Source organism: Ovis aries, chromosome 4 (genome assembly GCF_016772045.2).
Source record: "Ovis aries strain OAR_USU_Benz2616 breed Rambouillet chromosome 4, ARS-UI_Ramb_v3.0, whole genome shotgun sequence".
Lineage (NCBI taxonomy): Eukaryota > Metazoa > Chordata > Mammalia > Artiodactyla > Bovidae > Ovis > Ovis aries.
The window spans coordinates 100249916-100274108 of record NC_056057.1 but is presented as its reverse complement, the minus strand read 5'-3'; the positions used below and the strand labels follow the sequence as shown (position 1 = coordinate 100274108).

The 24193-nt window shown below is 42.7% G+C and overlaps 1 protein-coding gene across 47 annotated transcripts in view; it reads right to left on the bottom strand.

Annotated features, from left to right (window-relative positions):
- The window catches only part of CALD1 (caldesmon 1), a 232443-nt gene that overhangs the window by 61992 nt on the left and 146258 nt on the right, over positions 1 to 24193 (bottom strand). For 3 of the 47 annotated variants that reach the window (XM_060414862.1, XM_060414867.1, XM_042248872.2), the window contains exon 1: positions 15861 to 16077. The exons of the other annotated variants lie outside the window; for them this stretch is intronic. In XM_060414862.1, the coding sequence (XP_060270845.1) occupies positions 15861 to 15913 (53 nt within the window). In that variant the 5' untranslated portion in view covers positions 15914 to 16077. Of the gene's footprint in view, positions 1 to 15860; positions 16078 to 24193 lie in introns of those variants that run through there. 47 annotated transcript variants of the gene reach the window in all.

Here is a 24193-nt window from a genome sequence, read left to right as displayed (position 1 = left end):
ATGTTGTATTCTCTTTTAAAGAGGTTTCAAAACATCAGAAGGAGAGAGACGCTGGGCCTGCCATCCAGGACCTTGGACAATACAATAGAGGATGCATTCAGAGCAGCAGTTCTCAACCTTGGCTGCACATCAGAATCACCTGGGGGAGCTTTTAAACATCTTTCTGCCCAGGCTGTGCCCCAAACCAATTAAATCAGACCCACTGTGGGTTACGATCCAGGCATTAAAGCTCCCCAAGTGGTTCTAGGTTGAGAAACACTGATTCATAATGAGTGACTGAGGAACAGTTCTGGCCAGATGCAGTCACGTTAAACGGCAATGGAGAGTCATTCAAAACACGAGTGGAGACAGGAATAGTGGGCAAGTAGTTTGAGGTCAGAGTGGAAATAGATGGGGACACTTGTCCTTATGATCCTAGATATTCCTTTTTGTTTATTTTTTAAAATTAGGGCATATCAATATTTGCAGGCAGCAAGTGAATGTTATGTAATATTTTTGTGCAGATAAAAATTTTAAACTGATGAAACACTGATTAAGTATGCTGAGTGTCTATTGCCTGTTCTCTCCATGACCAAATTTGACTGAGTCTGATGCCACCTTCCTTCTGGTGGCAGTCCCTCAACCTCCATTCAGGATGAAAACTTCATCTCACTCCAAATTCCTATCTTTTCCCCCATCGTGGATGATCTGTGTCAAGATGATACTCTTGAAGCTCAGCTCAGCTTTAAGCGAGAAAACAATTCTGAGTGCCTGTTTGACAGAATTTGAACTCTAAAAGAAAAAAAAAACTAGTTCGGGAGCCAGCCAAACCAACGAGGTACCTGCCAAACCACACCTTATCCTCCTCAATCAGCAAAAATATCATCCACCGCCTGACTCCTCTTAGCTCACCAATAGGAGCTTGTTCATTCCCTTATTAGGACACTGGCAGTGGCGAGGGAGACTGCTCGTGTCTGAGGCCCAGGAGTGGCTTCTACAACATGTGCAGTTCATCAAAAATGAGCAGAGGGTAACAGGCACCGAGGGAGGGGACTGGAAAAATTAAATCCTCTCTGAATGGGAGGAGAATCCATCTTGGTAGGCCACAATTATGGTTTTGGATTAAAAAAAAATTTTTTTTTTTTTAAAGCCAAACCAAAAAAACACAATCTTAATATTTTTTAAATGCAGTTTTTTTTTTCTTTTTTTTTTTTTGGAAGGGTGTTTTTGAAACTTAGAAATGCAGGCAAGGAAATTTTAAGTTGAATGCTTCCAGGGAGCTGAATATGTATAATCGGTGAGTATCTGGTCTTAACCTGAAGAAGGGTTAGGCTTAGATGGCCTGTCCCAGTTCTAAAGCATATACCTGAATGTAGAGGTGTCATTTGTGTCTTTGGTTTTGAACCTGAAGCAAAATAAAAGCCCTGACTCCTTCTGTCTTTCTACTTCTCACCTGGCTACAAAGGTTCCCCTCTCCATGCTCTGACTCTTGTCCTAGCTAACCACTTTGTTCCTTTTTTCACAGTGTTCCACCGCTTAAACCAGGCTTTTTTTTTTCCCTTAGGACTTCAGTACAACCGGGAACAGCTTCCAAGTCAAAATGAGATGCCGCCCTGTTATGATCTGTGTCAGCAGGGCTGTCTTGTCAATCCCATCCTGTTTAGTGGCTGAGCTGTTTTCAGAGCCAACTCAGAAACTCAGATCCATCCACACAATTCTAACTTTAACTAGAGTTTATAAAACACTTTCAGCATGTACATGCTGTCAGTAGTGAGGCAGACACGGCTATCGTCCCTGTTTCACCACTGAGGAAACAGGCTCAGAGAAGATGCGTGACTTACGTTCAGAGTCAGGACATCATTGTAGTTTTGAACTATTCTGACTGATGCTCTCTTCCATCTCAATGATGTCATAGAATTGTGGTGTTCTGCTCAGATGGAGCTCTGAAGCCTACCACAGAGATTTTAAGTCCTCAAGCTCCCTCAGGGACTTTTTTTTAAAAAGTGCTTACGCCCCCCCACCCCCAGGAGACTGAAGGTGGCTGCAGGAGTCACCTTGCCTTCTGGGTGCTGTAGCCAACAACTTTTACACCGTGTTAAAGTTTTAAGTTCAATATTTCTAAGGCTAATGATCTAAACACAATAGCCATTATCCATATGAAATAATAACATTGGTGATAAATAAAAAAGAGGAATGTATACGACCAGCCAACCTTGACTTTGAATGAAGGAAGCAAACAATTTTTTAAAAACAAATTGTTTAAAAAAAGTGAGGGGGCTTATTCAGTGGTGATATATAACTCCCATTTGTACAGTATAGGAAGACCTCAGCAATACTGCAGTTTCAGTTCCAGACCACGGCAATAAAGCAAATATCACAATAAAGCTAGTCACACAAATTCTGTGGTTTCCCAGGGCACATAAAAGTTATGTTATGTTATACTGCAGTATATTAAGTGTGCAATAGCACTATGTCTAAAAAACAATTTATATACCTTAATTAAAAATACCTTATTGCTAAAAATACCAAAAATTATGATAGTAATATCAAAGATGAGAAGCGTTGGCTCATTGGAAAAGACCCTGATGCTGGGAAAGTTTGAAGGCAAAAGGAGAGGGGGGCGGCAGAGGATGTAATGGTTAGATAGTATCACCAACTCAACGGATATGAATTTGAGCAAACTCTGGCAGACAATGGAGGACGGTGGAGCCTGGCATGCTGCAGTCTATGAGGTTGCAAAGAGTCGGACATGATTTAACAACTGAACAACAACAATAGCAAAGGTCACTGATCACAGATCTCCATAGCAAATACAGTGATAATGAAAAAGTTCGAAATATTGCAAGAATCACCAAAGTGTGACACAGAGACACAAAGAGAGCAAATGCTGTTGATTAAATGGCATCAATAGACTTGTCAATGCAGTGTTGACAAAACCTTCAATCTGTAAAAAACACAGTATCTGTGAAGCTCAATAAAGTGAGATCTGCCTGTACTGACTAGGTGTCAGGCAATGCACAGGAGGCATCTCATCTAACCCTTACAACAGCACTGAACACACACAACAGATCCCCTCTACAGACGAGAGGAACAAACCTGGCCCAGAGAAGTCAAGTCACCCGCCCAGGCTTATACCTGTAGGATCTTAGCTTGCGCTTCTGGCCGACACCAAAGTCTGGGCTCTTTGCACAACTATGACATAGCTTGTCTCTTTTGTTTCAGGTCTCAGTTCTTTGACAGGGCAGGACTGAGAAGTTAAGATATGGAAAAGGTCAAAATTATTCAAAGAGTTTATTGTCTTTTAAATAGCATAAGAAAGCCATGTGATTATTAACAGCATAGCTCTCCCACCATAGGGGAAAGGTACACTCACTGCCTCTTTGTAGGGCCCTTAAAGCAATCTGTAGTCCCCTGGGTGGGTTGTTTAAGGTAAAGAGTCATGAAAGATCAAAGACCCTCACCAGACCACTCGTCTCACCCCATCCAGCCCTGCTCCACCAGGAGAAGCTTGCTCATCAAGCAGGATCTGATGTCATATTACAACTGCTGCCAGATTCTCCCACTCAAAGACCAGAGGTTAGAGCTGTGAAAGTACAGGCCTGGAATAACATCCAGGCTGGAGAAAGGAGGGAGCCACCGGGAGTCAGCCAGGAGGCAGAAGCCAGGCATTACACACCCACACAGGGAGGAAGAGGGCTAGTGAATCAACCTCTTTGGCCTCATTTTCCTCATCTGTAAAATGGACATGAGTTTGAGCAAGCTCTGGGGGTTAGTGATGGACAGGGAAGCCTGGCGGGCTGCAGTCCATGGGGTTGCCAAAGTTAGACACGACTGAGCGACTGAACTGACCGAAAATGGGAGATAATGGTACTCAACGCATCATGCTGTTGAAGAATTAAATAAACACATATTTGTAATGTACTAGCACAGGGCTTGGCACATTCTAAGTACTGTATGAGTGCTAACTATTATTATTATTATTTATTATTACTATTATTTTTACCCTCCTTCTCTTCCTCCTCTTCATCATCATATAGAAAATAGGTTCTGTGCTTATGTCTTCCAGGGCATGCTGTTGTTTCCAAGCATGAAGGGGAGAACTGGGCAGGGAGATTTTTCTACTCAATGATCTTAAACTCCTTTTCACTGAGAATATTAACACCAGAGAAGGCTTAGAAATGCAGAACAAACATAGGGAAATATTCTTTTGCTGGTATTCCTTTATTCCTTCTCTGTTGACTACCTTGTCTCTGTATTTTTTGTTTTTTTTGAGGGGTGGAGTGTGGAGAGGAAGAGTAGGGGCTAAAAATGTGCAGTAAGTGGAATGTTTTTTATCTCTCATTTTCTCTGTCTCTCTTAGTCCCCATGTCACTTGTCGTTAAAATGTAAAATTTATCATCAGACAGCTTTATCTTTCCATTCCAGAAAATGCATGCATGCCAGTAGAAGAGGATAATCCCCTTTTCTATTATTCTTTGGGGCTGGCTTAACACCCAAACTTAGTGGAGAATTGATGGTTCAGAACTCTATGCATAGAGGTTGGTTCTGAGTGTCACCAGAATGGCTTTAAACAGATGGCCTGACACTGCCCCCATATCCTTCAGTCAGCTGGTATTCTAATTGTACTAGAAAGTTATCCCACTTACTGCTTATGAATTAAACTATGCAATGTCATGCTAAAGTTATTTTAAATCTCTCAGAATCTGTAATGGGTTGATGTGTGTCCTCTCTAAAAATGATCGGTTGGGGGCTTCCTAGTGGCTCAGTGGTAAAGAATTCACCTGCCAATGCAGGAGACACAGGTTCTATCCCTGATCTGGGAGGGATAGAACATGTCTCGGAGAAGATCCCACATGCCTTGGAGCAACTAAGCCCGTGCACCACAACTACTGAGTCTGTAGAGCCAGAGATCCATAATTACTGAGCCCACGTGCTGCAACTACTGAAGTCTGAGCAGCTAGAGCCCGTGCTCCTTGACAAGAGAGGCCACCACAATGAGAAGTCTATGCACCTCAACTAGGGGGTAGCCCCCCGTTTGCCACAACTAGAGAAAGCCTGGCAGCAACAAAGACCCAGCACAGCCAAAAATAAATAAATAAAAAATAAAATTATGAAAAAAAAAAAAAATGATTGGTTGGTGACCTAACCCCCAGAACCTCAGAAGGTGATCTTATTTGGAAATAAGGCCTTTACAGAGGTAATCAAGTTATGATGGTCATAAGGTGGGCCCTCATCCAATAGGACTGGAGTCCTTATAAAAAGGAAGAAAACTGGACACAGAAAGAGACATGCATGGAAGGCAGACTATGTGAAGAAACAGAGAGAATGTCAGAGGAAGGCAGAGGCCTGGAGTGATATATCTACATGCCAAGGAGAGTTAAAGATGACCAGGAGACCAAGAGAAGCTAGGAGAGAGGCCTGGAACAGATTCTCCCTCATGGCCCTCCAAAGGGAACAACCCTGCCTGTTGGTTTAATGTATGTAGTACATTGGTTTAAAGTATGTAGTGCTCTGTTAAGGCAGCCCGAGGAAGCTAGGACAGTATTCAGTTTAAGGATCGAGTGTTTCTGCTGAAGCTCCAATACTTTGGCCACCTGATGCAAAGAGCCTACTCCCTGGAAAAGACCCTGATGCTGTGAAAGACTGAATGCAAAAGGAGAAGGGCGCAACAGAGGATGAGATGATTAGATGGCATCACCAACTCAATGGACATGAATTTAAGCAAACTCCAGGAGATAGTGGAGGACAGAGGAGCCTGATGTGTTTCAGCCCATGGGGTTGCAAAGAGTCGGACACTACTTAGCGACTGAACAACAACATGGTTCCACTTTGCTAATTTTTTTCAACGATTACAAGCACCTTCTACTGTTTATTTTGGTGTGTGGTTCATTACATTGAATTAGTAGCCCATCTAATTTATGAAGTTGCCTTCCATTGTAATTTATAATTTTATTTCCTCATATGCTCAGTTCTCACCTTTGCTGTGTTCCTTTTGCTCCTCTGGTGTCTGAGGGTCTTGGTTTGAGATTTACCTGTAGCTCTAGGTAGACTCATAAAACTAGCCTTCTTAAGCTCCTGGATGGAGGGAATGTTTTACTGCATCTCCCTTCCAGCCTGCAAGTCTTCAGATCTGAGAGAGACAGACTTATAATGCTTCCCTGGGTCAAACTGAATGTTTAATTAAGGTCAGAAGTTTAAAAATGTATACAAGTGAGGGAGAATAAGTGGAAAGTAAATCTTTCCCATGATACTAACTCATACAGTACAGGCCTGGCATGGTTCAATTTATGACTTCAAGGCTGTTTCCCTTGGGGTGAGAAGAGGCTATGCTAGACATACATACTTCTTGGGTGCTTTTCACTCACTGAGGTTAAAAGGAAAGCCCCATAATGCTTGAGCCTAAGGAGCTTTTGTCCTTTAGTGATCAGGAAGTACCTGTGTGCATGCCTGCTAAGTTGCTTCAGTCGTGTCCAACTCTATGTGACCCTATGGACTGCAGCCCAGCAGGCTCCTCTGTCCATGGGATTCTCCAGGCAAGAATACTGGAGTGGGCTGCCATGCCCTCCTCCAGAGGATCTTCCCGACACAGGGACTGAACCTGCTTCTCCTGCACTGCAGGTGGATTCTTTACCCACTGAGCCACCTGGGAATCCCCCCGGGAATATCTATTACTTAGCAAACTCACATCAGAATACCATTTCCACATAAGGTATCTCCAGGGTACAGAAGGTTTACTCAATTTGTGGAGACCTCAGCAAACTTTAAAATGTAGAGGTAAGGCCCAGGTTTGTTGCATTTAATTCTAGGAACTCCGTGTACCCACATAATTATGTGGGGTCTAATTGTGTTGTCTCCAAAAATGCCTTGAAGTCCTAGCCTCCAGTACCTCAGGACATGACTTTATTTGGAATTAGGATGTAATCAATTTAAGATAAGTTCATTAGGGTGAACTCCAATCCACAATGACTGGAGTTCTTATAAAAAGGAGAAATTCAGACGCAGAGACAGACAGAGGGAAGATGATGTGAAGAGAAACAGGGAGAATGTCATGAGAAGTAATGGAAAAATTAGAGCTATCCTGCCACAAACCAAGGCCCAGCTGGGGCCACCAGCATCCAGAAAAGGCAAGGAAGAATCTTCCCCTATAGGATTCAGGGGGCGCATAGTCCTGCAGACACCTTGACATCAGGCTTCTAGCCTCTAAAACTGTGAGAGACAATGAGTTTCTGTGGTTCTACGCCACCTAGTTTGTGGTACTGTTATGTGAGCCCTAGGAAACTAATACGACTCATCACAGTCATTCACAGTTCTGTGAATACTGTAAGTCCACTACATATGAACAAGTTCTGTTCCGAGAGGGTATCTGTAAGGCCAACAAAGTTAGCCTAGGTACCCAACTATCACAATTGGCTATACAGCACTGTACCGTAATAGTGTACTTTTCACATACATAATACATAAAAAAAAACCCACAAAAAATAAAGAAACCATTTTTAAGAACATTATCTTGAAAAGTATAGTAGTAAGCTGATACATAGAGGCTGGCATTGAGTGAACAGGCAAGAAGAGTTACTGAGTGGAGGAGGGAGTGGAGGTGGGAGATGGTAGAGCTGACGGACTGCCAAGGAGATGGAGGGCAAGCTGCAATTTCACGCATGCCTGATGTTGACGGAATGCACGTTCACATCTTTGAAAGTTCACTACTTGAAGATTCATGTGTAGGGGGCTTACTGTACCAGGAAGCTACCTCAGACTCATTCCCTTAGGCATTCAGTTAATGCCAGTAATTATTATTGTCTATCACCCCACACACATCTTTTTGAGCTAAGTGCCAGGCACCGTGCTAACCACTTTACATATCTTTTCCTCATTTTATAGACAAATAAACTGAAAAACCTCAGTGAGATTAGGTAATCAGCTCAAGGGCACATAGTTAATAAAATGATGCAACTAGGATTTGAGTCCAGCTCCAACTTTATCTGCATTTTTTCAAAGTTAATATTCTTAATTTATACTCGCGTTCTCTATCTAGCTTACTTAGAGATTGGTGGCATCAAAGTTTTTGGCAAACAAATTCCTACTTCTTACTATGTCCTCCTTCACAATGTGTCCGGTTTAGGCCAGTTTTAGAAAGTAGCAATTTTATATTTTGCCCCCAAAGCCTATTTTTAGCAAGTTTCTTTTAACTGTAAGAGTTATCCAAAGTATTGCAGTATGGGTTATAGTTTTTAAGTCGGAAGTACATGGAACAGCTAAAATCTGAGATGAGAAGCTCCTTTAACTTTTTAAAAATAGATGGATTTTTTTGAACACATGTCAGTCACGAACTGAATTCACCTGGCTTTACAGCATCTTACACCCCAGTAGCTTTGTTGGTGTAAGATATCAAGCCATTTCTCTTCTAGGATCTGTAGGAAAAGAAGAGCTCCTACGGAAGAGGAAGGTGGAAAATTTAACACTGATTATCTGCTGTGGTTTATACACCTTCACGTAACTAATTCCTTTAATTTTCACTAAACCTGCAAGACAGATACTATACCTTTCTTTCCCCCCACCTGCTCCACCCCACATATGAAGAAACTTAGGCCCACTGAAATTAATAGATCTGCTCAATCACACACTCATCAAAGACCAAAGTTCAAACACAGATGTGGGAGTCAGGATACCTGGCTCTAGTTTTCACCTGCCAATAATGTGCCCATTTAGTGCTTTGAAAGCTGGGTTAGGTCAGTAGAAACAGTACTGAGACCTTTTTCCCAGCCAGCAGTGCTGTTTCACTCTGGAAAGACTACCTGAGAAATAGCAGAGGTAAGTGATCAGCTCTTCTTTAAAGCCATCTCTTCTGCTTCAAAAGTTCAGTGTACACAGGCCACCTTGGACCTTAAATTTACTCTTATTAAAAAGTTGTGTGAAAACCATTATTTTCAACTCAATTCTTAGACATATATTAATTCATTAAGTAGCTATGGGAATTACACACAAAAGCTATAAATATCATGAAACCATATTAAAGGTGGGTTGAAAAAATTACTTAAATTTTTTGTATTTCATGTACCCTTCTCTGGAAACTATGCAAGATAATTATAAAGTGTGGCCTTTGGTAGGGTATCGCTGATCTGTGCAAGAATGTTTTCACTCTTCAAAGAGCAAAAGTGGCTAATTATCTTGGGGTGAGTATAGTCCTCACTTTATCATATTATTATTTTATCTCTTCCTGGCGGCTCAGTTGGTAAAGAATCTGTCTGCAGTGCGGGAGGCCTGGGTTCAATCCCTGGGTTGGGAAGATCCCCTGGAGAATTGCATGGCAATCCACTCCAGCATTCTTGCCTGGAGAATCCCCATGGACAGAGGAACCTGGCAGGCTATAGTCCATGGGGTCGCAAGAGTCAGACACGACTGAGTGACTAAGCACATATTATCTCTGTTGCATATAAAAAGCAAGGTATAGTGACTTACCAAATTGAGTTCTATAAAAGGTGAGTGCTTATTCCTTGTAACTATCAGAAAGAAGTCATGGAAAGAAAAGACACGGCTAGCCTGGAAGAGCCTGTCTATTGTGGGTTAGACCTTCAAAAGGAATTCATTAGCATAGAAAATACCAGCCTAAAATACCACCTAAATAGCAATATCAAGATGTAAGAAGCATTCTAATCAATGTCTGCATGAGAAGTTTACAATAAAGGTTATAAATAAAAAGTGAATGGTCAGTGAGAAAAGTACCACATTTTCTTTAGAAATTTATTGTTTTATACAGTTCTTAATAAAGCTGTCTCCTTTACTCATTACTTTTATTTAATGTCAGTTGTTTTTAATAAAAAAGTCTTAATAGCAGTGGAAATGAGCCTTTATCAATGTAGTGGGCCAGAGCAGATACTATCAGGCAAAGCATACTCCTTCACAAATTGGCTCAGAAGTTAAAAATCCACCGACCACCTAGTTGCTTCCTTGATTTTACAACCGGAAAAAGTATTTAAGGGCAGAGAAAAGAGGATGACCTGGCTGAGCTTCTTAAATACAAACCTAGTTACAACATCCCAAACAAATGTCACTCTGAGATTTTCATATGTGAAGTTGCATAATTTTATAGCCCATGCAAGGATCTTTCCACAACTCTATAAAGAACAAATGGTCTCCCCAAGTTGCTCCTCTGATATTAAATTTTAATTGGGAAAAATAAGGCTATTTAATAATAACTTGTATTTGTTTAGCACTTAGTTTTTTTTTCCATATACTTTGACACACATCACTGTACTGGATGGTCTTACCACCCTGCAAGTTACACTGAGCAGACACAAGCATTTCTATCTTACAGTTGCATTGTAGCAAGATGAAGTGGCTTCCTGGAGATCACAGGGCTTATTGCTGAAGGAGTTAGACCAGAATCAAGACCCTCTGATTCCCACCTAGAAAGCCTCTCTTTAAGTATCTAGGCTGATCTCTGAAACAGGCAGCTAGCAGGGTCAGGGTTATCAAGATTATGTAATATAGTCAGTGGCTTTCAAAATTCAGCTTGCAGCTTCTGAAATCTACTTAGTAGGTTATGACTAGCATTTTTTAATGAAATATAGACTAAAGAAAATATCAGAGGGCAAGAAGCTATATCATTATATTAGAAATATCTGTATTTTCATGTTATTGCAGCATTGTTCACAATAGTTCATCAATGGATGAATGGAGATCCATATACATGTGTATGTAAGTATATATAATATGGCATATTGTAACATATACAGTATGTACATAGTAATGTGAAATCCTATTCAGCCTTTAGAAAGAAGGACACCTGAAACTAATACAACACTGTAAATCAACTATAGGCCAACAAAACTTATTTTTTAAAAAAGAAGGTAATTCTTCCATTTGCAACAACATGAATGAATATGGAGAGCATTGTGCTGAGATAAGCCAGACAGAGAAACACAAATACTACATGCTATCGTTTATCTGTGGAATTTGAATAAAAAAGTTAAACTAGAACAGTGATTGCCAAGGGGAGAGGCTGGTAAAAGGCTATAAACTTTTAGTGATAAGGTGAATAAAGTCTTAACGATCCAATGGATAACATAGTGACTATAGTTAATAATACAGTGTTGTCGACTGAAATATGCTAAAAGAGTGGAACTTAAGTGTTCTCACCAAAAAAGGAAAGAAAGGTAAATATGATAGGTGATGAATATGTTAATTAACAACTATGGGACTTCTTTCACAGTGTATAAATCTATAGATCGTCATATAGTACATTTTAAATATATTATAAGCTTATTTGTCAATTAGACTTTAATAATTGACCTGGAGAAGGGCATGGCAATCCACTCCAGTATTCTTGCCTGGAGAATCCTGTGGATGTATAATAATAATCTTATTTGTCAGTCATACTTTAATAAAGGTAAAAAAAATCAGTAGTACAACTTGAAAAAAGAAAACATCAGAGGGCACTGAACATAGCAAGAGTGAGCATTATTTTGTGAAACATTTGTTTCAAATAGATATACGTGTGGCTATGTATGGTGCCTGTGTGCTTCGTCAGTTCAGTCGTGTCTGACTCTTGGCGACCCCGTGGTATGCAGTAGCCCAGGCTTCCCTGTCCTCCACCATCTCTTGGAGTTTGCTTAAACTCATGTCCACTGAGTCACTGACATACTGAGTCACAAAATAAACTTATTATATTTAAGTTTATACTCAAGTATAATAGAAACTAGTACTTCTTTCAGAGGGTCAGAGGGAAAGAGAAAACAGGGGAGCACTGATGCCGCTGGCGCTGGCCAGGTGTCTCTGCTGTTCTGACGGCAGCCCCCTGATGGACCGGGGATGTGTGTCTGCTGGGAGGCGGGTGTGGGATGAGAACAGAGGAGCATTCCTGCAGTGGGCGAGAGGTTAAAAGACTAGATCATCTTGAAGCCAGAGCCTGTGCTTTGTTCTTTTTTATGTTCTTAGTGCCTAGTCCCAGCAGCACTAACTGGCACAGGAAACCCTCAATGAATATTTGTTGAATGAATGCATGGAAATGAGTGAGGTTTACAGATTTTTAAAGGCTCCTCTTAAAAACTCAATTAGGCTTGGAAATGAATTCAGGCAGTCCTACATTTATGAAAAGCTTGTTTCCAAAACCTTAATTTGCAAATTGGTTTTTGGAACTTCAAACATTATTATACATGGCAGTTGGGATCTTGGGCCAGCCCACAACCACCTTTTAAAACCCAGGATATATCTGAAGCTAGTACTGAGAACTGAAACTGCATTTCTATGGGGGGCGGGGGGGGGGGGGGGGAAGCATCCTCACTGGTCCAGTTGGGAATGCCAGAGGCAAATTAGCCTCCAGATGGTAGAGGAACACCTCCCCAGCCCCCATTCCTCTGGCTTCAGCTAGCCTGGCCTCTGCAAAGCCATTTTGGGGGAACTGGGGAGGGGGTGTGAGAAGCAGTAGGAAGTGAGCGCTCATGTCAAGGATAGAAATAGGTTAAAGATAAGGAGAAGGAAAGAGAAGTGAGCAATGCAAATTGCATCAACCAGGAGGGAAAGAAAGGCCTATGGCCACCAGGCACCCAGTCAATGTGCTTGTGGCCAGGTGGCTAGGAAGACACATGCAGAAAGTTGAGACCATTTCCATAAAGATTTGGTATAGTCACCATTCCAGCAGAAATTCAGCAATATTGTTTATAGAGTGCCCCATACTGGCAAAGCACAACTGCCCGTTTCTCTGCCATTCTTTCTAATTTTTTCTCCACTAACAGAAAGTGGTAATTTTACCCTTAACCAGATAAGAGGTCCAGTGATGTCAATCATTTAAAGCCAAACTTTGAACTCCAAAGTGAACAAAAATGGCCGGTTTGGTATACACATCAACAGTCACAAAATGTACATGCCCTTTACTTGGTGAGAGAGAAGGCGCCTGAGTGTTCCTCTCTCAGACTGTTGACTTTTTCCTTGAAGACAGTTGTAACAAACGGGGTTTCCTGATACTCTTGGCTACTGTGAATAGTGAGTGGGTACACTTATTTCCCTGTCATTTTTTTGCTTAGTTTCTTCAGAAAACTGTGGCATGAACTAAAAAATTTCCTATGTTTCTTTGGTATCATGGTTTAAAAATTGATATACCCCTCTATATTTGTTACAAAATGTGGCAAAAGCATGGCTATTTATAGGAAACCCCATATCTTGACTCAAGAAGATTTCACCCAGGCTTTGGGAAAATGAGAAAGTAAGTGGTGAAAATATTAGACCTCGAGTGACAGAATCTCTCAATAATCGTACCAGGAACAAATTAAACAGCACCTTGAAAAGTACAGAGAACTGAAAAACCATTCACAACTGCCCCTGAGAATAACATGACCCTGGGTAGGTCTTGGCATTTAGGAATCTTAATGTACCTCCTAAAAGAAATACTTCCAATCTTGCTCCGTAGGTGATGAAACTGAGATAAATTATCTGATGCAAATGCAAAGGAATTTAGAAATCATTTTGTTGGGCATCTGTTTTGGCATTTAACCTAAAACTTCTTCCAAAGCAGAAGGTCCAGAAGCTCTGGTGTGTTCAAATGACTCCAATGAAAAGTGTGAACTTACATGAACTGAGTTTGATTTATCCAATAATGGGAAAGTTAAAGAATATTTTTTTGACCACTGGCACCATGCTGGAAGCTGAAGGTCTAAAGAGTCAAAATAGTTCCTACCCTCAAGTGAATTACCATTTACTGCAAGAGGACAGGCATGCTCACCACTATCTTTAGTTTAAAGCTAATAATAGAAGGATGGACAGCAAAGGTTAGTGGTGCGGAGACAAAAGAGGAGCGAAGAAAGCCTTGTGGAGAGAGGCAGCATTTGATGAGGGCCTGAAGGACAGGAATGGAGTCAGGAGCACGTGAGATCGAGCCGCTCATCCCTACTGTACTCTCCAATCACACCTCGTCTCTCCATTGCCTCTACCTCCCACCACACTCCCTGTCTCTTCCCTATCCCACCTTGCCCTACCCACTCCAAAACTTCCTTGGAATCCTTGGTCTCCACAGAACACTTCAGAAGCCCCAATCTTGTTCAGTTCCTCCATTTCAGAGGGGAAACTGAGGCTTATAGAGTGTTCTCCACATAAGGTATAGGGTGAGCCAAGGAACGGAGGTGGCTTTTATGTGATGACTTTGGGGACCAGTGAGTAATCTGATTCGGCCAGAGCAGGGGGCCGGTCAGAATGGGAAGGGATACAAAAGGCAGATCGTGGAGAACTTTGAATGCCATGTGGAGGACAGTGAGCTCTATCTTCAAGGGTAAGGGGTGGGAGGGCCGGAGGGGACACGGTCAGAAAGCGGACAAAGACTGAAGCTGGAACCAGAAAGGAGGCAATTAGAATTGTTCAGGTGTGTGTGGGGGGGTGGGGGGCAGTAACTGCTGAAATTCAGGAAATGACAGATGAGTAGATAAGAGTGAGAGAGATATGGAGAAAGTAAACTGATAGAAGCATGGGCATGATAAAGCGAGAAGAGTCAGGACCAGGAATTCACACTGACACACACACACCCTAGATTGGGCTCTTTGCCTTGCATTCCAGACTCTGTTGTTGACCAGCTGTGAATACTGGGCCAGCCCTTTACCCCATGTGCCTCAGTTTCCTCACTGGAAATTGAGCCATTGAACACAACTGGGGGGTTTCTCAAATTCCATGGACACCTAGGATTCCAAGGAAGTTTTGGTGGAGTGGGTAGAGTGGGGTGGGGTAGAGAAGGATGGGGAGTGGGGGGGATGAGCAATGGGGACTGCAGCAGTGAAGAGAAGCTCTAGATCCAAAACCACCCATTTGATCAGAACATCTCCTTTACGTAACAGAATTCCTCGTAACAGCAACTTTGCTAAGAAAAACACCCCCCCCCCCACAACCAGTCTGATAGCCATACAGATAACCTCTGACACCCCTTTTTGCTCTCACACTTGAGTGATCACACGCAAAGAAACTGGTTATCCAAGAAATCTGCCAGTGCAGTGGACGTGGGTCTCATTTTTAGGACCCCGTTCAGTTCCTGTTTATTTGATGAACTGTTACACAAATGCTGGAGCGACTGGAACAACAATTGTCATGCTGAATCGATGCCAAAACTTTCAAAAATGGGACAGATTTACTGAAAGGCCATCTGGTGTTCTTACTCTTGTGCGGTACCTTTTCCCAAGACCCAGAGAGTTTTCCAAACCTCATAAACGCCAGCGTGAAAAGGGCCCTTGCCTGCAAGTACAAAGACACTGGCTTCCCCGCTATTGACTGCTGTCTGGCTTTGGGTGAGAGGAGTTGCCCCTTGGGGTTCCAGTTTCTCAGTCTATAGGAAAGAGTTTCAGCAAACAGCCCTAGGGGCCCCTCCAGCTTGAACATTCTAAGATTCCAGGATCCTAAACTTTGGAGCCTGTTATCTGAACAGTTCTCTGATCGATAGCATGTGCTCTGGGTCTTGTTCTGTCACGGTCAGATGGCCAGTGTATTAAGGGCTTTGGGCTGTTGACTCTACGGATTGGGCAATGTGTGCTTTAGCCCAAAGTCTCTGAGCCCTGCAGATGGATCATTCCGAGCAGAGGGCTCAGGTCTAAATTAACAGCAGATCTTTAGAAACCCGATGCTTTGTGGATCGGTATTTGGAATAAGAAAACTGAGTGCCTAGGTATCAACCCCCCGCAAATGGTCTAGGAACCACCCCAAAAAATGGAACCGAGGAAAACCAATCAGAACCACCACCAAGTTGAGACCAAAAAAGTTCCATACGGGTCTGAAACTTACACACTCACTGCCTTCCTTTGCCTGCTGGCTTCTCCTCTCTCCTCCCACTCCCACAATTAAAAAGCATTTTAAAAACAGCAATTCCTTTATAAGAAAGAAGAAGAAACCCCCGAAGAGGTGAAGCAAGCACTCACTGGGAGAGCGCGGCCAGGCTGCGTCTTCCCTGAGATCCGGATCCCGCGAGCATGTCTGCAGCTGGAAGGGCGGCGGGCGGGCGCAGAGGTGCTGAGACCCTCCGGCGGTCAGGGCGTGGACCCGGCCCGCGGAAGTGCCATGTTATCTGGGCTGAAATGCACTGTACGGGATGCTCCCGGGTTCTCCCTTTGTGTTAACACTTTGGTCTGTCCCTGTGACGAAAGTCTGGGCTTGTCCTTTGCCAAATCTACTCCTCCCCACCCTTTCCCTCCGCACAGGATCATCAGAGAGCTGATTGTTATTTTTTACTGTAATCTCTCTAATAGAAGCTCATCATGTTTGGACGTAGGTTGTAAAGGGCCCAGATTGCTTCGTGATTTCCACAATGTTTATGACTGGACAGCGGGGCCCAGGATCCCCAGTAGCTTTCATGATGAAGACTTTATATGACCAATTACAAAGAATCCTTCCAAGGTAGAAAACTAGTTAAAGAAAAAGACACTGATTGATCCATGTGCCCAGGCTTTTGGAAAACAGTCAACCCTAGGATCGCTCACATACACAATCCAATGCTAAAGAAATCAACGGAAATCAGCCCACCAAAAAGTTCATCCGGGTGCAGTTCTCAGGACCTCCTTCTGAGCTCTGTTCTCAATTAGAACTGGTGTAGGTGGCTTCCAAAGCAAACAATTCCCACTGAGAAATCAAATCAGAGAAACCTCTATTATCCCTTTTATTCAGGGGAAGATGCATGATATAAAAATGCATACAAAGGCAAAGGGAAGAGAGCCAGTCGATCGGAGATATGCCGGGTTATACAGGGCATTTGGTGAAGTGAAGGCAACAGCCCGAGGAAGGAACATGTTGCAACAGCAGGCCTCGTCTGCCCCCGTGGCACTTGGTGTGATGATCTCATCAGCCAGGCCAGGCAAGGGAGCCTGGTCAGCAACAGCTTGGAAAGCAGCCAGATTCCAGCCCCTGTGGAGGGGGTGGTGTTGATTCTATCTGGAGATGACACTCCGTGTAGGCCTGAGTTGTGAATGTGTTTCTTCATCTCTAACAAGCAATGAACAGATTGCTGCTGGGGCACCAAGATACTGATGGTTCTGGCTTTCTGTTAAATCAGTTGAACGACACAGATCTCCACAATGTAGGGTTAAGATGATTCTTTTGGTATGCTGCTGCTGCTAAGTCACTTCAGTCGTGTCCGAACCTGTGCGACCCCATAGACGGCAGCCCACAGGCTCCCCTGTCCCTGGGATCCTCCAGGCAAGAATACTGGAGTGGGTTGCCATTTATATAGCAGGAGAAACAATCCCCTTCACACATTGATTCACATCCTTCACATGATTAAAAAAAAAAATCTTTGAGATCTATGGCTTCATGTTGCAAGCATGGATGAAAAGCACTGAGCATTTCAAAAGTTCACCCCAAGTCACGGAGAGGAACCAAAGCAGGTTCTCTTGTGCTCAACTTAAAGAAGTTTAATTTAGTTAGATTAAATCTTCTCTTCACTTTCACTAACTAGAAAATGTTGGTTGTGTTTCTGCTTAAGTCCTATGCTTTTCTCAAAGTCATAGTTTATAGAGTAATAGAGTTTAATGAATTTCAGAGTTAATTATCTCCATATACTATGATGAATGGGCTTCCCTGGTGGCTGAGATAGTAAAGAATCTGCCTGCAATGCAGGAGTCCTGGATTAGATCCCTGGGTAGGGAAGATCCTCTGGAGAAGGGAACGGTAACCCATTCCAGTATTCTTGCCTGGAGAATTCCTTGGACACAGGAGACTGGGTGGCTGCAGTCCATGGAGTCGCAAAGACTCCGACACTACTGAGCAACTAACACACACACACATTATGAATATACACCTTTAAACATCCCTTTGATTATGTATATTATCTATCATTCAATGTATATAGACTACTCAAAGTGCACAAGACACTCATAAAATTAGAGATTACACAAGAGGCTTTAATAAAATACTGACTTGGTTTGAGTTTATTGCTCCAAAGCTGTGATAGATACATGTATTGAGACATTTTGCCATTCCTCTTTCTACCACATTTTTCCCATTTAATTTTTTTCCTCTAAAATTCAGTGATTTGCTGTGGCAGGCAGAATAATGTTTCTCCCAAAGACATCCAATGTCCTAATGCCCAGAACTTGTGAATATGTTACCTTACACGGCAAAAGGGATTTTCCAGATGTGATTAAGTTAAAGGCATTGAGGTGGAGAGATTATCCTGGATTATCCAGATGTGCTCACTCTTAGTCACAAAAGGTCTAAAATGAGATAAGCCTCTCCCGCTGAGGTCACGAGGAGATGTGGCTATAGTGGCCAGAGAGATGACCTTGCTGGCACTGAAGATAGAAGCATGGGGCCAGGAATCCAGGAATGTGGCGGCTTCTAGAAACTGGAAAGGCAGGGAAATGGATTTACCCCTAGAGCCTCCAGAAAGGAATGCAGCCCTATCTATCTATCCCTTGAGGTTAGCCTGGAGAGAACTGTGTTGGACTCTGTACCTCTAGAACAATAGATAGTAAGTTTATACTGGTACTGTTTTAAGCCACCGCCATTGTGGTTCTTTGTTACAGCAGTGATAGAAAACCAATACATTTGCTTATGGGACTCAGTCGACATTGGGAATACATTTCACCTCCTGATTTCCTGTTTCCCACTCCCACTCCAATTCTGAGGTGGCAAGTATAATTTTGGCATCATCAGAATAAACTCATAAATCGACTAGCCTGGAAAAAATTCAGTGGTTCTTCCAGGCTAGACTTTTTTCTACACACACACACACACACACACACACACACACACACACGCGCACACGCACACACGCACATGCACACACACATAGAGGAGAGAAAGAATTTAGTAATTTTCCACTAACATGCTGACATTCATGCACTGAAAATACGCTAATGGCCAGCTATATAAAACATATCCACCAAGTTATTTCCCTAGTTGTACAGATAGAAAGAGAGAAATCATGCATTCTTGTAGCTGGCCCCTGGTAATTAATGGAATGTGTTTGGGAAGTAGCTGTCTGTCTTCAGTTTGTAAAACTAATGGATGTCATAACTCCTGCTACCTAATAGGGTACTAACATGACAACAGCAAAGAGAGGAATGGATCTGGGGCTCAGTCAGACTCCAGTGTGGAAGAGGGAGAGCGCAGAGGACAATGAGAGGGAGACTGGATGCATTTGAGAGGCAGGAAGATGAGAGAATCACAAGATGAGAGTGGGGCTGGAGTAGGCAGTTGCTTCCAGGTAGCCCTCTGAGGTCCAGCTGCCAGGGGCTGGAGAGGCGAGGTGAGAGGAATCAGGAAGAACACACCAGAAGGTCATTTGTGAACAGCGTCTGTTTCTGCAGAGACCACCATGCACATGTGCTTTCACTGTGTAGCACAGACTCAGGTACTCAGAGTCCGACTGCCAGAACTGGTGTCTCTGAGAACCGAAGTAATGATCCTTCATTGGAACTATGAGCAGCTGGGCCAGTCATCCTTTAGCAAGAGAGAAGGTGTCATACATGTGACGTTTCTGGCCTCTTACTAGTAGGAATGAAAATCTGGGTCACTCTTGAATTACTGATCAGTTCAGTTCAGTCACCCAGTTGTGTCCAACTCTTTGCAACCCCATGGACTGCAGCACGCCAGGCTTCCCTGTCCTTCATCGACTCCCGGAGCTTGCTCAAACTCATGTCCATCGAGTCAGTGATGCCATCCAACCATCTCATCCTCTGTTGTCCCCTTCCCCTCGGGCCTTCAATCTTTTCCAGCATCAAGGAAATGACTGACAGCACCCTCCATTTCTAGATAGTTTGTTTTATTTTTCGTCAAAGAGATTCTGGGCTGGGAAGGTTTGAAGGAGGTCAGTGCTATAGAAAGAAATAAGCTCCCACCACAGGGTGGTCCTTTATTAATAAAATATGATTAAAAAATAACTTTACTTCATGGAGGTAGGAGCTCCATGATCTGTTCCAGATTTTATGGTCTGCAATGGTTGTTTAAGAACAGCTTCTACCTTAGATCAATTCCCTAGGGAAAAGAGAGGTATGTGGGAAGTAACCCATGTACTATCCTAATGCACTCAAGACAGACAGACAGACACACGCACACACACCTCCTACAGAAACAACTTAAAGTCAAAGGAAATCTAAACACATGAGAGGCAACCAGTCAAGTAATTTAAAGAGGATGTTTTTAAAAGTTCTTGAAGAAAATTTTTCTTATAAAGAAAAGTTCACAGACACTACACTCTTAGAATGAGGCAAAAGATCTTGCCTAGACAGCCGCTCACCAGGAACAGGAGTGAAGGGGTTAACGACATCTTTCCTCCTTTCCTGTGGCCTCTCAGAGTCTTTCTTCCACAGCTGAAGCATCACCCTCCTCCCCAATCCCCTCCCTGAATGGTACTGAACATGTTTCACTTAAATGATGTTGCTTTGTATTTTCCTGGGATTACTGCTTTTTTAACAGATCTTCCTGAGAAAGCTTCTTGTGAAATGTTTCTCCCTTTTCCATCTCCTTTTGCAGAAATTACAGACTACTCTTCCTTCTTTCTTCTGCTCTCTGCCATCCAGTATTTTCCTTGTCTCTCCTTCCATATCACGTCTTAGCTAAAGTCTGTAGTTCCCACTGTGGAATGTGTGTTGGGCTGGGTGGGGGAGGGGGTGGAGGGCTGTATGGACTGTTCTGGAGAGCCATCATTTACCCCTCCTCATAGTCTTCCGGTGCAGTGCCCTGTCCATCACAAGAATGTTTACGGCCTTTGCTGAGACAATTCTCTGAACTATTCACTCACTCCAGGCCTGTAACACAGCTTGGGCTGCTCCATTCCCTTGTCGACCTCATAATGGTGGCCATATAGTTTCCATTCCAGCACCTTCCCCCTACCTAACACTATTTGGATATTTATTACAAGCAAGTCATAGAGTTAAGAGCCATGAGGCCTCCAAAGATAAGAAGGGCAGTCCCAAAGGGAGATAAGATATGCATTCTAAAATATTAATGCAAGATGGAGAGTGAACAATATTCTGAAAGTGGCAGAGCTGAAGTGCTGTACTTCTAAGGTGACATCCCATGGTCAAGGTCCCAGCGTTTAATCACTCTTAAATGCTCAATTTATTCAGTGATTGAACTAGACTTCCTGTGCCTGAAATAGAAATCCACTTATCTCTGTTAGGGCCACAGGTATTAAGTCATCCTTCAGTCTCGTCTTTTCTAGGCTAGATGCCAATGCCTATTTTCCATCCTTTTAATATCAGCCTGAAATTTAACAACTCTTCAAATGAGAAACCAAAATTGGACATAATAAAGGCTTGACCAAGGCTGAATGTGGCTGGCTGAAGTCCCAGCACTGCCTGCCACATTCCTGTTAACACATCCTAACATTGTTTTCACGTTGATAACAGCATCTCTTATAGAGATCATTCATTAATTTTTGTGCTAAATCCTGGGTGGCTTTTTTTTCTCCAGATTTGTTGTTTAGTCAATCTATCTCCAACATTTATATGTTAAGCTATTTTTGTTGTTATTAATTACCCTCATACGAAGACCTTCATACTATTTCCAGAGGCTCATTTTTCATTTCTTTCAGGTTACTCTCTATAGTATTTTTCTTGCTCTCCTGCCTGAAACACAAAATATGATGTCAAGAAAGGAGGACACGCTCTTTCAGAGAGCATATATATACCTACATTTCAATGTCTGGGAATTCTAATGATCTATTTGAAGCAACATAGAGTTCAAGGCCCCGGACTGCACTCTGAGTGTATTTACATATTTCTACCTCCCATTATTAGGCTGTAAGCTCCTTGAGGAGGAGGACTGTGTCTTACCCATCTTCGTGCCCCATCCTCTCACCCCAGTTAGCACAATGTCTGGCATAGAGCAGCGCTTCTGTAACATGTGCTGCATAAGTAAATTAGGGCACACAGCTTCATAAAGAGTAAATAATGGCCTTGACCAAGTTAATTTTTTTTTTTCTGTCATTGAGTTGAAATGAGAGGATAATTGATGTGTCTGGTGGCCCAGCCTCAAGGCAGTTATTCCCACCACCGGAATTGAGATGCATCTGGGCACGTGTGACTGTGTGGTGAAGAGGGTCTAGGGAGCTGATCCACATGGAGGTTTGGCGCGTTGTCTGCCATCCCATGCCTTGGAATTGGCTCTGAGCTGAGACCCATACGTTTGTGCCCTGAGGACCAAGGTGGGCTTCAGGGAAGTGGGTGTTTCCTGAGTCTAAAAGGAAAACTGCTCAGCAAAACCACAAGATGTTTGCTGAGTCTAGGCTGAGTTTTGGTGGCCTGGTGACAAAGAGGGGCAGAGGAAAGGCCCCTCACCCCCAAGACACACACTTCTGTAACCACAGCCGTTTTGGAATTCTGGAAGAGTGAAGGAAACGCAGGACCACTTTAGAAACTTGAAAGTTTGTAGTAAGGGCATGAGACAGCATCTTTGACGTGGGTCTCAAGTAAGCCCTAGGGCAGCGGCAGAGGGTGGGTGCAGGGCCTCACTGGGGCAGGGAATCAGCGGCAGGAGCCACAGAAGGTTGCACATGGTGGCCGAATGCACCATTTGTTAGGTTTTATGAATCAGACTTCCAGAAACAGAAGGACTCTTTTTTTTTTTTTTTTTTCAAAGTTATTGGTGGAGTTAGTCTTGCTTCAGCAGGGATCATTAAGAATTATACCACTAGTAATGTCATTTTGTTGACATCCATAGGCAGATCTGATTGAGGGTATATGGGTGCTGGTTATAAGTTTTCTGTACGTTTTTAAAATTACATTTTATTCTAAATCTTAGACAAACTAACAGGAGTAAGAAACTATGATAAACTATAATAAACCAGTCAGCTAAAGAAAGAAGGCTTTCAGAGCCACTTAGTGCTCCATGGGAGCACTTTCAGGAGGCAGTGTTTCTCCTCAGTCTGTCTAATCTGCTTTCTTGAGATCTAATCCTGTGAACTGTTCTTCCCTTCTTCTCCTCCCGCTGGCCCAGTGGGCGCACCATCAATGCCACCCTAGTATGTGTTTGGTTCTTGAATAAAACAGGATGGGCACATGGGAGTGAGACATCATTTCACTTTGCCTTGGTGCTTCTGTATTTTCACAGTGAAATGTAGGTCCTCTGCTCAAGACCCCACCGTTCAGTTAAAAGGAGGGCATTCTCTCCTTCTCAAGGCCAAATGTTGAACCCCAGCATTACCTTGCTAATTCATCCCCCTAGGAAATCGTGACCTCCAGCTGTACCCATCGGCAATCTAGCGCACGAACATCCTCAGTGCAGGGTACCCTAACGTGGATCAGAAAGGAGACTTTTGTTCAGTGAAAAGATTATTGGCATTTGCCACCATTTCCCCAATATCTCCTGAAGTGTTCTGCCTTTACCCAGTGAGGCTATTCTTTCTCCTTTTCCCTAAAACGGCCTTTTAAATTTCCTTTGCTTCTCTGAATTCTAGTGATTCTTTAAGAACGAGTGTCTGGCTCCACCTCTATAAAGTCTTTCTAGTTTTGACTTTATTTCTTTGTAATCTATCATCTTAGGAGGAGCAATGAGAAAGTTCGAGCCCACTCTTACTTGCATGCGAGAAATAGTTGTGTTATGTGACTCAGCCCTTCCAGCTAACTTGCTGTGAGGTTCCATTTCTGTTTAAATTCTTTTGCAACAATTATTTAGGTCTAGTCTCTAAGCTCTTTTTAAAATATGAGGGCTTTAGCTAGCTGCACTACTTTCTTTTCCTGGAAAGAAAAGTTACTATCTTAAAAAGATTGTGCCTCCAACTCCCCTCCACCCTCCAGCCTGAAACACATTTTTAAAACAGTAAGACAGTGCTTGGAAATAGTAGGGTTCTAACATCAGTTTCTTGAATGAATGGTTGCTAGTGCACATTTATAAACTCCTGGTTCTGGTCTCAGAAAATAATAATATATACCTTATATAATTCTAGGGAAGAAGTGTGTACATGAAAGATATGGTCTCTGTCTGTAGGAAACTGGATTTGGCCCTTGGTGATAACTTTAGAATATAGATTTCTTGTATATAGATACAATTAAACTGTGAAGGAAATTAAGAAACTATCGTGGGGACTCAGAATATAATTCTGGTGCAGGGAAAAAGTCACATCTTCAAAGGAAGCATGGTAGTTCATAAGCCACGGAATTCACAGTGTGTATCACTCTTGTTCAAACTATCTAAATATTTCCACACCATAAATTTATTTTCTAATGTCCACTCTATGCATCTGGATATAAAATTTACACATGGCTTTCAGAGCTGAAATCAAATCCAGATTTTTTTCCAGAGATACAATGTAAGG